The sequence below is a fragment of the Bos indicus genome, chromosome 26 (genome assembly GCF_029378745.1).
Source record: "Bos indicus isolate NIAB-ARS_2022 breed Sahiwal x Tharparkar chromosome 26, NIAB-ARS_B.indTharparkar_mat_pri_1.0, whole genome shotgun sequence".
Lineage (NCBI taxonomy): Eukaryota > Metazoa > Chordata > Mammalia > Artiodactyla > Bovidae > Bos > Bos indicus.
In genome coordinates, this window is record NC_091785.1 from 15,686,107 (window position 1) to 15,702,434 (window position 16,328).

The window sequence follows — 16,328 nt, forward strand, 5'->3', positions numbered from 1 at the left end:
AAAAATAAATAAATAAATAAGTAGTAGTTTGAGACTCATAGCTTTTAGATCTTGGTTAGTCTGACCTACCCCTACTAAAATTAGATTTTCCCATGAGAAAACTATCTAATCGCTTGCCTAGATGCTAAATAAATCAATATATTGTAGTGGGAAAGCATAGTAGAAAATGCAACTGTCTATGAAGTTATTCCCAGAATATTGTTTGTTTTGTTTTGCAATTTGTTAGAAAATTAATTCATCATTATGACAACCAACTTACACACACACACACAAAATCTACAAAGTGTAGGCACTATCCTTACACACTTAAATTGATGGGAATGTCCTCAAAAACTCAGAAGGGTCTCTGGACTAGAAAAAGCACATCCTTTTCACCTAAACATCCAGCTGTCAATTATCTGTATGACTGGTGCTTCTGTTGTATTTTCTGCAACACCTTTGTCTATGCTGCCTGTTTTCTGAACTCTCACAAGATGAGTTAAGTGTGGGAGGATCTAGCTAGGTCCTGTGTGTGTGTGTGTGTGTGTCCATGTCTGTGTGTTGGGGGAAGGGGTCCAAGTGTAAAAATTTTAACTGTATTTTATACATAAACGCAGCACACTTGTGCTTCCTTTATTCTTCAGATTCGTCTAGATATTTCTCAAAGCATGGGTTAAACTTCTGTCCCAAAGCTTATCGGGTATGGAGTATGTCTTTTAAACTCTAAAATTTAAGGTGATTTTATTATGAAATGAAGATGTGTTCTTAGAGTCACGATTTTCAAAATAAGTGTCTGTCAAGGGACCTCAGCTGCTGACACAGAAGGTCAGCATTAGAGGGTCCCATGCCCTGCTCCCACTGCAGCTGAAGATTTGCTCTTGTATGTGCTTTCTATATTGGCCCTCTGTTAGCACTGAGAATTCCAAGGTTAAAAGAAGTTTCAAATCTATTGATATAAGGGAAAGAAATGAAATGTGTGTGTGTGTATGTGTGTGTGTGTGTGTGTGTGTGTGTGTGTATTCCAGGAAAATAAACAGGGACTGGTGTCCTAGCTTTAATTCCTACTATACTTACCTATTTGACATCAGGGAGGTTTTCTTTTTAAATTTTTTTTTTCAGGGACTTTTTCAGGGACATTTTCTTTTTAAACTCCTTAACATTACACCCCAAGCCTTTGAATAAAGCACAGAAACTCCTAAAATAGATTCACAGATGTGATTAAACCTTAAATGTGAGGCTCCCTTTTATTTCATTTCTTACCACTCTGCTGTCCCTCAACTCCTCCAATTACCTCCTAACATTCGTTACTTATGGGGTCATTGAGAAGTGAGAGAAAGCCCTGTTCTCACCTGGAATTTCCAGCCCTGGTTCTCCTCTTCTAGTGGTATGTGGAAACTTTAATGCAGACCTTTAACCTTTTCATGCTGAAAACCCATCTGGTCTGCTCCCGGTCGGTGAACGCTCTTCCCAGTGTGGCTCACTACAGAGAGCCTCACGTCCCAGCTGCCATGTTACACAACAGTTTCGGCCCAAAGCAGCACACCCCTAGATACTCTAATGCTGACAAATGCTGGGGGCTTTGGGATTCTTTACCACAGAATCAGTTGCCTGTGGGATGAGAGGTCGCCTAGGAAAACTGGGTTCTCAATGGTGGGCAATGGGAAGAATCTAGCAAGTGTCTCATATAAAAGCATTAAGGGGGATTCAACTATCTAAGTTATGTTGTAGCAACTGTAGTCGGAGAAGGCAGTGGCATCCCACTCCAGTACTCTTGCCTGGAGAATGCCATGGACGGAGGAGCCTGGAAGGCTGCAATCCATGGGGTCGCTGAGGGTCAGACACGACTGAGCAACTTCACTTTCACTTTTCACTTTCATGCATTGGAGAAGGAAATGGCAACCCACTCCAGTGTTCTTGCCTGGAGAATCCCAGGGACGGGGGAGCCTGGTGGGCTGCCGTCTATGGGGTCACACAGAGTCGGACACGACTGAAGCGACTTAGCAGCAGCAGCAGCAGCAACTGTAGTGGCCACTAGCCCCCAGTTACTGGATTGCTGTTACATGGAAATAGGTATGTGGATTCTTAAATCAGAGAGTTGGCTCATTCACAGATACATATGCCTCTTAGCTTGGTTGACCCTTTTGAATATCACCATCTTTAAGATGTTCCACACATAGAGTCTATGGAAGAAGTTGATCCAAGCTAACATTACAGAGATGCCACCCAAACACATGGGTCAGGACCTCTGCTTCCAGCTTTAGATCCAGGAAAGCAAATAGGTATCATCTCATCTAATTCATTGGTCATGTTTCCTGGAGTTCTTTGCTGAGGTGGTCATGAGATAATGCATCAGAGCTTTGGGGGCAAGTGTGTTATGATTGATTACTGATGACTGCTATGGGTATGGAAAAGGGGAGCTTATGGATTTATTTGCCATCTCTGCTGTGGATGCTGTTCTAGGATTAGACAGCAAACAAATTCCTGATAACTCCTTGCTTCTACCCTTCTTACATGCTACATGTTCACAGCAAAGGTATGAGTTTGGGGCCTAAGTAGAGGAGCTTTGGGATTCCCAGGTGGCATAGTGGTAAGGAACCTGTCTGCCAATACAGGAGACGTGAGACTCGGGTACAGTCCCTGGGTCAGGAAGATCATCCCCTGGAGGAGGGCTTGGCAACACTCCAGCATTCTTGCCTGGAGAATCCCGTAGACAGAGGAACCTGGCAGGCAACAGTCCACAGGGTCACAAAGAGTCAGACACGACTGAAGCAACTTAGCACCACACGCAGAGGAAGTTTTATCCTGATTAGATTCATATAAATATTTCAGTTCATTAAAGAATCAGTGTCCTCATTTCCTCATCAGCACCTGTGTCACCTCCTCTGACGTCTGCCCAGATAGAGCTCTAGCCTGGCTTTTTTGTTTCAGGATATACCATATGTAGGTCCCTTGGACCAAAGTTGATGGGAAAATGATCAAATGTTATTGCTATCAAATTTTACCTTCCACTAGTATTCAGCTCTGGTCAGCACTCTTTCCACCTTAATCTGTCCTATCCCTTCCCCACCTGTGATAAATTGTGGCCTTTGGCCAACATGCAATGTTTCTTTTCAATCTTAGGCCCTTCTGTTTTAGCCTGGAGCGTGAACACTGATATGTGGAAGCCTGTGCTGGGTTTAATTTGAGGCTTTATCTCCATTTGCTCATCTGGGGTGGATTCACTCATTGATCCCACAGGTCCTCCTGCAAGGCTGTAGGAGTGTAGAGTTGGACTGCTGGGACGGAGATGATGGAATGCCCATCATTTATCATGGACACACCCTGACAACCAAGATCCCCTTCAAGGTAATGCTTCATAACTTTCTTTAGATCAGATCACAGAGAGTCATTATCTTCATTCGTCATTTAAATAAGTGACTCTTCCAAATTATACCTTAGGTTGGGGGTTCTTATCCTGGGGCTTAAGACTTCTCCAAATTGTGGGGGTCTGCACATGCTCATTTTTCTGGGAGTTGATCTAAAACTCTCCTTAGATTCCCATTCAACCAAAGTTTAGTAACCATTACCTTAAATTAGTTATCATGTAATAATGTTATTGCAATTTTTGTATCATAAAATGATATATAAAAGGCAGGAGTTGTTCCTTGCTGTAAGAATTAAAGATCATTTTTCCTGGTGTTCTGCTGACAAAGGCCAACATCATGTGTCTGGGGAGGATGAAATAACATTCTAAAGTAATGAGAAATGATTCCACCTCGGGAGATTGGTCGCCCAGGAAGACTGGTCTCACTGTATTATGATGTCAGTTTCTAGGCAGTTTATTTGTTCATTGTTCAATTATAAACCTCAATCAGAGGGTCTTTGGCTGTGGCATCATTTTGTTTTTTCTGAACTCTAACTGGACTGAGAAGGAATATTACTATTTCTGTCTTACATATGAAGATAATGGCTAAAATATATTTTCTCTTCAACTCATTTTCCTATTCAGCCTTCTTTAAACGTTTTGTGCCTTGTGCTGAGGAAAAGAGGGATTGATAACTGTTTATGTACATACATAAATACAGGTGATATATGTCTTATTGCCCCAAGTAGATTTGATTGTAAACTCCTTGAAAGCAGGAAAATATCTTATGCATCATTATTTTTGATACTGTAACTAAAACAATGTATCTTACCTATAATATACTCATATATATATATTGATTTGTTAAATTGACAATACTGACAACTGTTCTTCATAGTATGTGAACAATACTTAATATGAATAGTTTAATGTCTTTATAGAAAATAACCTATTGTATTGATTAACTTGAAAATATATTTAAAAAGATAGAAACCACTTTGGCCAGAGTCTTCTGCATACACCAAGTTAGATGCTTTCTGTGGCTATTAGTACCTTGCTTCCTGACACCCTGGGCAGATATCTGAGCTCTGATGAGACTTTTCGGCCCTCACAGGAAGTGGTTGAAGCCATCGATCGCAGTGCCTTCATCAACTCTGACCTACCCATCATCATATCGATTGAGAACCACTGTTCATTGCCTCAGCAACGAAAAATGGCAGAAATTTTCAAGGTAAGGTATTAGCTAAGTGACAGGATGGTGGCTTGGTCTTTGTCTTGTTTGACTATTGTTGAGCTTAATTTGGGGCCACCGTGGACCACACCACAGCTGGGCCTCAGCTGTAAAACATGTATAGTTAGATCCCTGAGACCTGAGAAATGGGGATGCCCCTGTGAGCTTGGGGCTCTCTCTTGAGTGGTTCATCTTTTCAGCTAGTGATTGAAGCATTCTTCTGTGGTCTTCTGGCAATTTCTAGAAAGCCTTCAGAGGTAAAAGAAGACCAACTCTCCAACACTTTTGGAATCACAAATCAGGGGTGCCAGGATGTCATCTGTCGGTTATATATAGAAAAGCTGAAAATATTTAAGGGCAAAGAAGTCAAATCTTCTTGTGTCCCAACTTCAGATACAGAGATCCATGTTGGCAAAGAGGTTAGACTGGCCACAACAATTGCTGTTAGCACCCAGCTGTTCCTTATGCAAAGAAACTATAATACAAACAGATTTAAAGGCAGATACTCCAGTATACTTCCCCCTTCCTCCACTGGTAGAGGGATTTATGGGAGTATGGCTCTCAGTGGTAGGGAGGGGCATGGAGAGAAGAAAATGTTCCCAAATACAAAACTAATGCCAACAAAACTAATTAGCCTTTCATATTGCCTTTTCTTTGGCATCATTTAGAATGATGGTCTCTAAACTTTTTTTTTTAAATAATGTTATTTATTTATTTTGTGTGCCAGGTTTTCTCCAGTCACAGCGAGTGGGGTCTATTCTCCAGTTGCAGTGCATGGGCTTCTCATTGTGGTGGCTTTGCTTTTTGCAGAACACAGGCTCTAGGGCACAAGGGCATCAGTAGGTTAGGCCTGTGGGCTCAATAGTTTTGGCTCCTGGGCTGTAGAGTGTGACTCAGTAACTGTGGCACATGGGCTTAGTTTCTCTGAGGCATGTGGGGTCTTCCAAACCCAGGAAGCAAACTCACAGCTACATTGCAGGTGGATTCTTTACCACTGAGCCATCAGAGAAGCCCTCTGAACTTTTTTGATTGCATACTTCTATCAGTAAAACACACCATGTATTCCTATTGTGTATATTGACTTATTCATAAATTATATACATATCCTACTTATTAACATAACATAACAGGGACTTCCCTGGTGGCTCAGACGGTAAAACATCTGTCTACAATGTGGGAGACTCGGGTTCAATCCCTGGGTTGGAAAGATCCCCTGGAGAAGGAAATGGCAATCCACTCCAGTACTATTGCCTGGAAAATCCCATGGACAGAGGAGCCTGGTAGGCTACAGTCCATGGGGTTGCAAAGAGTAGGATACAACTAAGCGACTTCACTTCACTTTACTTATTAATATATTTCATATATATTAATTAAAACATGCAAAAATAAAATATAAAAGAGGGTAACAGAAAGGATGAAAGTAAAGAATAGCATTTTAATGCTATTATTTATTTATGATACAAAAACCTTTTGCTATCATAAAAAAATTAGGACTATTTATTTATTATCTAAATTTTTAGTGGGAACAATGTGATTGAATACACCTCATTATTTTTGAACTTTTATGATTGCTGACTTGCATGTCTGGTTTTAAGCTTAGTTTATTATTTCAGTATTTGTCTTTAATAGCTATCAGATCAGATCAGATCAGTCGCTCAGTCGTGTCCGACTCTTTGTGACCCCATGAATCACAGCATGCCAGGCCTCACTGTCCATCACCAACTCCCAGAGTTCCCTGAGACTCACGTCCATCGAGTCAGTGATGCCATCCAGCCATCTCATCCTCTGTCGTCCCCTTCTCTTGCCCCCAATCCCCCCCAGCATAGTAGCTGATGAAGATGCCTTACAAAGATACCTGTACACAGATGGAAAAGGGTTATCATTAACTGCACTTGTTAAATCACGGTACTCATTTCTCAATTCCATTAATGAGGCAAAGGTTCTTGTTGGAATTTGGCTAGAAAGTTTGTATGTAAAGGTCTTGCCTTTATATACTTTTATATTTTGGGGCTTCCCTGGTGGCTCAGATAGTAAAGAATCTGCCTGCAATGCAGGAGATGAGAGTTCAATCCCTGGGTCAGGAAGATCCCCTGGAGAAGGGAATTGTGACCCACTCCAGTATTCTTTCCTGGAGAAGTCCATGGACAGAGGAGCCTGGCAGGCTACAGTCCATGGGGTTGCAAAAAGTCAGACACAACTGAGCAACTAACACTTTCACTTTTATATTTTTAACAGATGAGTTCAAAGTCCACTAAAATCCTTCCTTTAGAAGATTTTGTAACGATTAGAAAATCTGTTTCCAAGTTTTCTGACTGTGCATACATGAGTGTTTATGTTAAAATACATTGTTTCCTACAACAAAATCACATCACAATAGAAATATCTTTAGACAGCTGTCTTTACTCTTTCCAGAACACAAATTTTATCTAAAAAGCAACTGCTTTCTCAATCAATGTTAAAATGTTACACTTACCATATAGGAACAGACTAATAGTGATTTTATAATCTTCATCATTTGGTAACAAAGTGCAGCACAGAAAAAGTCAGAAATTTTAGGATACTTTTTTTTTTTAAAGAAAATTGCATAACTTAGAATACTCCTTTTACTAAGTGGGCTTCACTGGTGGCTCAGACGGTAAAGAGTCTGCCTGGAGACCCAGGTTTGATCCCTGGGTCAGGAATATCCCCTGGAGAAGGAAATGACAACCCACTCCAGTATCCTTGCCTGGAAAATTCCATAGACGGAGCCTGGCCGGCTACAGTCCATGGGGTCACAAAGAGTCAGACTCGACTGAGCAACTTCACTTTCTTTGACTAAGTGCATTTTCCTCATATAAAGTGTGAGCTTCTGTATGTTGTAAAGGATTTTCATAATCACTTTTCATCTAGTTACAAAATATTTTAAAGAAAAATCTTTTTGCGAAATTAACCACAGTGGTCACCATGGCACCCAAACTGTGATCATCTCAATAAGCTGGTACCAAACAAAGATGTGAGGGACATACCTTTGGTCCCTCTGCGTCAGTGGAGAGCCCTCACCAGTCCTGCAGGCACCTTTATAAACAGCCCCTGACATGGACTGAAGGCCCCATTTTCAGTCTGTACATTAAGCACTAACAATCTTCCATTTTTGTTCTGTTTTCATTAAAAAAGAAAAAAAAGACAACTAGAAATAGAAACTGCCATATTTTCTACCCTCACCCCAGGGGGTCATCCTGTGCCTTCCCCCACACCCACCTCCTTGGGGGACACAAATGTCCCTTTGGAGACCAGTGCTCAGGAAACCTTTGTGAGAATGGCGTCTGCGGCTCTTTATACCAAATGGTGACAATTTCTCCCTGTTATTTTTCATTTTGTCCCAACTTCGCACCTTCTTCAAGGTTTATCTCCTGTGCCCACTTCTGGAACAGTCCATATTCTACAGACCACGTCCTCTGACTGAATCTCTTTTTCTTCTTTTGTACATCAGACCCCAGAGTATCTTCCTAAACAGTTAGAGCTGCCCTCTGGAGAGTGGCCTCAAGCCCTCTTTGTGGTTTCTAACTACCTCCCTTCTTTCTGCTAAGAAGCTATGCAGAGGGTGGGGACACACGGATACAACTTCTTTCCTAGCTCCTCTTCTTGGGATTTTTAGAAGAATCCCACTGGGCTGAAATATCTAGCCAAGTGACTCAAGTATAGACAAAAGTCACTGATGATGTGCTTTCCTTTATTGTTTCAGACTGTGTTTGGAGAAAAACTGGTGGCTAAATTCTTATTTGAGAGTGATTTCTCAGATGATCCTATGCTCCCCTCACCTGACCAACTCAGAAGGAAAGTGCTTCTCAAAAATAAGAAATTAAAAGCCCATCAGACACCGGTGGATATCTTAAAGCAAAAGGTACGCTCTTGTTAAAGAGATTACAGGGATGCTGCGTGCCCAGAACAAAGAAACTGATGTCATTCTAAACTTTCAGCCAGGTAACCGGTTTTTGGAGATTCCCTTTCCTTGAATGATATATTTTGGTTTTGGCTTTTGTTTTAATAGACTGATAAATACTCTCTTCCCACTCACATAAAATTTTATTTTGAAAAATTGATATAGAATGCACCTCATTGTTTAATTTATTTTGGGCAGAATAATGTATGACCTTTATCTCTGGATCTGGGCTTCACAATTCTCAACCCCTCAGTGGTCACTGGAGTCCCCTTTAGAAAGAGTCCCTGCCCCTGTGGAGCTCTTGAACATGGGGTTGTGACCCCTGAGGTCAGTAGTAGACCCCCAGTGGCAGCAGCTCTGTGGTCCTAGCCCTGTGGAAGCTGGCACAGTGCATCACTGTGGTATGTGGACCCCAAGGCACTTCTGTATCGGCCTCACTCATGACATCTATATTCAGAGCACCCCAAACTTGCCTGCATAGCAGGCCCTCCACCCAAGGATCTGTGAAAAATTTCAGGTCCAGGACTGGTGAGTCCATATGCCAGGTTGGACGTACTCACTGCACAAAATGACAGCTGCCAAAACTATTTGCCCTATTTAAGAGGGCACTTTTGGCCCTGAAACACCACTTTTGAAACTTACCACAGCCAAGAGTTGCTGCATAAACCTCCTGCAGCCCCCAACAGGAGGAGAATAGTATTTATTTTGTATAAATATATAATAGACAACATAAATTATATACAAATATAACATACAAAAACCATACTTGTCAAATAAATCAGCCCAGTCAGACTTACATTTGATCCAAAAAGGTCTGGCTTTATTTTTTTATTCACATAAACATTATATTATCATCCCTCTGATGCACATCTCACTTCTGAATTTTAATTCCAAGGTAGATGGATAGACAGACAGAGGAAAGGAAGGGAAGAGGAAAAGATAGGTAGATAGATAGATGATAGATAGATAGATACAGATAGATGATAGACAAGACATAAAACCTTGAATGTGTTTACTGCCTGGATGAAATAAGATGCCCCGTTCTTTCATTTCTTAAGACTCTCTCAGGAGCTCTGCATCCTCAAATGTTCTTTTTACTGCCTGGAATGGTTTTTCACCGCATCTCCTGTATCACTGCAAGATTGTTGCTTGGTCAGTGGGAGTTCTGCTTGTTTTTTGTAAAGCGAGAAGAACAATCATGAAGAGTAAGTGGGAAGGGAAAATTAGCCAACCACAAGCGTGTTCTCAGGCAGGCCTGTTTTTAGGTAGATATATTCCTAAGTATTTTATTCTTTCCGTTGCAATGGTGAATGGAATTGTTTCCTTAATTTCTCTTTCAGTTTTCTCATTATTAGTGTATAGGAATGCAAGGGATTTCTGTGTGTTGATTTTATATCCTGCAACTTTACTATAATCATTGATTAGTTCTAGTAATTTTCTGGTGGAGTCTTTAGGGTTTTCTATGTAGAGGATCATGTCATCTGCAAATAGTGAGAGTTTTGCTTCTTCTTTTCCAATTTGGATTCCTTTTATTTCCTTTTCTGCTCTGATTGCTGTGGCCAAAACTTCCAAAACTATGTTGAATAGTAATGGTGAAAGTGGGCACCCTTGTCTTGTTCCTGACTTTAGAGGAAATGCTTTCAATTTTTCACCATTGAGGATAATGTTTGCTGTGGGTTTGTCATATATAGCTTTTATTATGTTGAGGTATGTTCCTTCTATTCCTGCTTTCTGGAGAGTTCTTATAAAAGAGTACCCAAACATGTTGAAATTGGTTTCTTTTAAAGATCCAAACCTGCGTGTTCCTAGAAGTCTTCATGTGCCCTGGAGGCACACATTGCCCAATTTGACCCTCATGCACAGCTCTGGGCCAAGAGTTGCAAAAGCAGCCACCTTCAGGGGCCAACCAGGAAACATAAACATAAGAGCCAGCTGGATATATAACAGTTGGGAAGTGGCGAGGAGGGCAAGGGAGTGCACATGGCTTCATGAATGAGCAACCCTAATTAAAAATTCTTAAAACATTGCATCAGCCAAACAAGTCTGGTCTGGAGGTGAAGTCAGCGCTAAGTGCCACCAGTTTGAGACCTCTACTAGGTCTGCCTTTGTCCAGATCTGCACTCCCCAAAGCTGCTGCATTTACTTGGGTTCCAGAAGCCATGAGACCTATACTGCTGCTGCTGCTGCTGCTAAGTCGCTTCAGTCGTGTCCGACTCTGTGCGACCCCAGAGACGGCAGCCCACCAGGCTGCCCCGTCCCTGGGATTCTCCAGGCAAGAACACTGGAGTGGGTTGCCATTTCCTTCTCCAGTGCATGAAAGTGAAAAGGGAAAGTGAAGTCACTCATTCATGTCTGACTCCTAGCGACCCCATGGACTGCAGCCTACCAGGCTCCTCCATCCATGGGATTTTCCAGGCAAGAGTACTGGAGTGGGGTGCCATTGCCTTCTCCTGAGACCTATACAGATGGGCTTTATTTTGAAGCTGTTTGACTAAAATGTTAGCATGTGTATGCCTATGCCCGGCCGTCCTCAAATTCTGCAGCAGAAACTGACTCCCCAACATAAAAGGCACTTTTTCTTTGGCAGCGCTGTTCCTCCACTCTGCTTTCTTTATCCAGAAACTGCTGCCCATCTCAGTGCCAAGCAGATGCAGCTGCCCTCTGCTCTATGGTCTTCAAGACGTAGTTGGATGTTCTTGTAGCTGCTGCCTTTCCTGTTCTTGGCACATTTGCAGTGACTTATACAGTGTCCATTCCACTAATGAATAGATTGTGTTGTTGCAAAAGTCTTCTGTATGTGGAGCCCGAATCTTCCTTCATGTTCCTCCTACTCTTTGGCACAACTTTCCTCTGCAGCTGCACAGACTAATTGCACATCCTAAAAGCCAGCATGTGTCTTCTCACCAGCTTTTCTCTTCTCCAAGCTAAACGTTCCTGTTGTGTCAACAGTGCCTCACAGGATATGACTCTTCCATTAAGACTATTTTGATATTCTTACATTTGTGGATATGCTTGAATTTGTCCATCTTAAAACATGATTTCCAGAACTAAGTCCATGCTCAGGGTCTGTCAACTCATGAACAGTATAAGCATCACATCTCTTAATCTGAACTTTATACTTGAGTTAATACAACCTCAGACTGTTCTCGCTATTTAAATTCTTTAACACCTATCAGGCCCATGTTGAGTTTGTGGAAAACAAACAGTTCAGTTGTTTTCATAGGACTAAACTTATGTCTAGTCTCCCCATATTTCCAGGTTTACAATTAATGTTAACCTTCCGCATAGCAGGAGCCTCACATTTATCACTATTAAATTTGCTCTTCTTGGTTTGAGTACGTTATTACAGCATATAAGGTTCCCTGTGGGTTTTAACATTAGTCATCCAATGTATTTATTAGCAGTTTTCCAAACTGTGCCTTCACCCAGATTGCCCTTGAGCCAGATGGCCCAGTGGAGAGCCCTGTGGTCCTTCTTGCAGGACCTCCCTGGAGTTTAGGTGATTATCCCTCCTATCTGGTTCTCTGTTCTCTGAAACCCACATTTCTGCAGAATCTGGTTCAACCTCTTTCTTTATAGAATAGAAATTGAGGTCTAGCCATCTATGGGACTTTCTCCAAGCCTCCCAGCTCGAAGTGGCACAGGCAGGATTCTGATTCAGGTCTTTAGGAAATACCTTGTCAAAGGCAGTCCAGAAGTCAGGATACACTGATAAGAACCACTGGGGCAGGGACTTCCCTGGTGGTCTAGTTGCTAAGACTCTGCACTGCCAGTGCGGGAGGATTGAGTAGTTCGATCTCCGGTAAGGGAACTAGATCCCATATGCCACAAGTAAAGATGCTGCGTGCTGCAGCTAAGACCCAACGCAGTCAAAGAAAGAAAGAAAGCATCACTGGGGCACTTTCAAAGACACAGAGGCTTGGGTCCCAAATCTGCCTAACTAAATCAGAATTGCCATAAGGAAGTCCTGGTAGTCTGTTTACTTAAAAATAATTTTTACCATCCTGAAAGTTGGGAAATGCTGCTAATCAGTTATTTCCCACAAAGTGAGTTACCTTACCCAAAAGGTCTAAACAGGTTACTGTATGGGAGATTCATTCTTAGTAAACTTGTTCTACTTCTTTCTAGTCGCCTCTTTATTTTCTGTGTTCTCACAACCAAATAATCCATTCTGAGACTTTGTCACGTATCACCTTGACATTTCCTACCATTTGACTTCCACAACTTACTTCTTCCTCCTTTTGGAAAAAATGGGACAATGTAATCCCATTATCACTGTTTTAAGCACAGTTCCAGACCCCCGTGATTTTCCAGGGAGTTCCCTGGTGGCTCAGATGGAAAAGAACCTGCCTGCAGTGCAGGAGACCCAGGTTCAGTCCCTGGGTTGGGAAGATGCCCTGGAGAAGGGAATGGCTACCCATTCCAGTATTCTTGCCTGGAGAATTCCATGGACAGAGGAGCCTGGCAAGCTACAGTCCATGGGGTTGCAAAGAGCTGGGCATGACTGAGTGACTAACATGTTGACAGTCATATTGTCAAGGCCTTTCAGTTGCCTGACAGGCTGTGGGTCCAGACCTGGTGATCTGAGTTCACATGGGGCTAAGTGATGCATGCCTAGAGCTCCAGTGTGCTCAGAACCATTCCTAACTTAGAGCATCTGAGTGCTTTCTATTCAAAGAACTCACCCTCAGCAAGGATCGACTGACTCACAGCTGGATTTCTGAACCCTTGGTCTGAACTCCAACCTGCTAGATTCAGACAGTTCACTCTCAGCGCCTGGTGCTGTGCTGGGGGCTGGAGGAACCAAGCCAGTAAGACATGGCTCCTGCCTGGGCCCGTCTGAGCCACAGTCTTCACCTGATCCCTACCTCTGACTCTCTGACCTATAACTGAATTGCTTTTATCAAGGGCTGAGATCCTGTTCTTCTGTCCTAAAATGAGTAGGATATTGCAAAAAATAAGGAAGTCAGTTCTTGACTGTCATTGGCCCACCCATCCCATACTTCCTGCACTGGGGGAAGTACCTGCAAGTTGATGGGACCTTGACACTCCGCTTTCTGATACCTGGCGGCGAAACTTTGAATGGCAGCTCTCCCTTCCTGGTTCTCCCAACTTTCTGCCCAGGGCGGGGGTGGGGGGGTGGGCGCTTCCCAGCTCTTGGCATTGCCAGTCATGATACTTGGCTCCACCCTGCATGTTTACTGTTTGGAGGCTATTTGCTTATTCAGGACAGATAGACTTGCTTCTGTGGCTCACTTGTGCCTGGAGCATATTTCCCAAAGTTTGAAAGAACACTAATCCTATGAGACACTCTGGAAAAAAAAAAAGATTCCCAGTTAAATAAGCGTGGGAAATACTGCACTGGAGATCTTTGAAGAACCGTGATGCCCTTTAGCATATTTAATGAAGGCTCTGAGAAACTCCGTAGTAGGAATGTGTTTTAGTTTCTGTAAGATGTTGTTTTTAAACGTCCATTGTGTTGTGTGGTTACTGTAATTGTCATTTTTTTTATATAACAGCTGTAAGTGTTCCATAAAAATTTTGAGCTTAGGCCATGTTCAGTTATCTGGAGTGGACTGCATTGTAAAAGATTTATCTGTATATCGACATAGCCTAAATCCTATCTTCCTTATGTATACATTTTATTATAAATACAATATAATCACATTTCAGGAAGCTTAAGGAAGAATTATTGTAAAATACACTTAATTCCGAAGCCAAACACAACCTGTATCACAGGGATTCTCAACCTTAACAGTATCTATGGATAGAATTCAGGAGGCCCATGAAGTTAGGTGAAAAATTCATTTTTTTCTTTTTTGGCCACACCACGCAGCTTGCAGGATCTTATTAATAGTTCCCCAACCAGGGATCGAACCCATGCTCCTTGCAGTAGAAGCACAGAGTCCTAATCACTTGGGCCTCCAGAGAATTCCTGAAAAAAACAAAAATTACATCTTAATTTTCACTAACCTGTAGCTAAAATTTAGCCTTTCCTCTGATTATAAATATAAGAAACACACTAGAATAAACTTGACAAAGTATGTCTTTGTCAGCAATAGAAATCACAGGTTTTCCATGTTAAATCAGAGTTGCTGCCATTATCTCCAAGAATTATTTATGCTCATCACTATTTTACAAGCATTACATGACCTACCATTATATATTTTTCACTGTGTTAATAAAGAAGCATATATTCCTATAGCACTGATTTGTCTTTTTAACATTTGATAACTATAGTCAACATTCCTTTTTTCCTTTGTAATCTTATATATTTTATTCTATGCATTTAAAATATTCTGAGAAGGGATCTTGTCTCACCAGACTGCCCAAGGGATCTGTGCCTGCTATATTAACATTTAAAATCTAGCCTTTTATGCATGACATTTTATATAATTATAATCATTATATAGAGACATAAAGGTATTCAGTCAGTTCAGTTCAGTCGCTCAGTCGTGTCCAACTCTTCGAGATTCCGTGAATCACAGCACGCCAGGCCTCCCTGTCCATCACCAACTCACAGAGTTCACTCAGACTCACGTCCATCGAGTCAGTGATGCCATCCAGCTATCTCATCCTCTGTCGTCCCCTTCTCCTCCTGCCCCCAATCCCTCCCAGCATCAGAGTCTTTTCCAATGAGTCAACTCTTCACATGAGGTGGCCAAAGTACTGGAGTTTCAGCTTTAGCATCATTCCTTCCAAAGAAATCCCAGGGCTGATCTCCTTTAGAATGGACTGGTTGGATCTCCTTGCAGTCCAAGGGACTCCCAAGAGTCTTCTCCAACACCACAGTTCAAAAGCATCAATTCTTCGGCACTCAGCCTTCTTCATAGCCCAACTCTCACATCCACACATGACCACAGGAAAACCATAGCCTTGACTAGACGGGCCTTTGTTGGCAATGTAATGTCTCTGCTTTTGAATATGCTATCTAGGTTGGTCATAACTTTCCTTCCAAGGAGTAAGCATCTTTTAATTTCATGGCTGCGGTCACCATCCACAGTGATTTTGGAGCCCAAAAAATAAAGTCTGACACTGTTTCCTCTGTTTGCCCATCCATTTCCCATGAAGTGATGGGACCGGATGCCATGATCTTCATTTTCTGAATGTTGAGCTTTAAGCCAACTTTTTCACTCTCCTCTTTCACTTTTAGTTCCTCTATTGTTGAACTTTTAGACTGTTTCCTGTTTTTAATTCACGCAAATAACTTTGTCTGTACTTTGGACTATTTCCTTATGCTAGGCTCCCAGATTTATATTTATTCTTATATCCTGCATTATTCCCTCACAGTAATTCTACTCAAATGTAGAGGCATATGACCTTCCTGTGTGCTAACACATCAAGTTTCCAGAAGCTTCTAAGCCTATTTTGTTAATCTGACTGATGGTTCAGATAAAAACTTTTTTGAAATGTTGATAAAACTTTATTTGTTGAAAAAACTTTATATTGTTCAAGGAATTTTATTTAAATCGACTATTCTTTTTTCCCATCCATAGGAATTCTAACATTTCTCTCAATGTCAAAGACCTTTAGATAGTATTTTAAGAAGTGGGGAGCAGTTTTTTAGCAGAGATTTTCTTTTTCAAAATGGGTGGGCTAACTTACTTCCTCATCATTCAGGATTGATGGTTCTCTGAAGCACCCAGGTTTCTCCTGGGAAGGAGGAAAGTAGTCCTAGGGGACCTGGATTCCAATTCCTTGTGATAGTTTTCTAAAAGTTCCTGGATTCCTCCTGCAAAGATGTTAACATCTGCCTAAGTATTGATGTTGTATTTTAAGTGAATGTAGAGTTTTGGGTTTTTTTTTCCCCCCAGATAATCAAAATAGGTTAAGCCACTTTTTAGGACTATGTAAGC

General features: G+C 41.7%; 1 protein-coding gene across 2 annotated transcripts in view; it reads left to right on the forward strand.

The window, feature by feature from the left end:
• The window catches only part of PLCE1 (phospholipase C epsilon 1), a 376,762-nt gene that overhangs the window by 314,333 nt on the left and 46,101 nt on the right, over window positions 1-16,328 (forward strand). For both annotated transcript variants that reach the window (XM_019953110.2, XM_070780500.1), the window contains 3 exons: window positions 3,217-3,324; window positions 4,437-4,553; window positions 8,275-8,433. In XM_019953110.2, coding sequence (XP_019808669.2) covers window positions 3,217-3,324; window positions 4,437-4,553; window positions 8,275-8,433 — 384 coding nt within the window. The remainder of the gene's footprint in view (window positions 1-3,216; window positions 3,325-4,436; window positions 4,554-8,274; window positions 8,434-16,328) is intronic.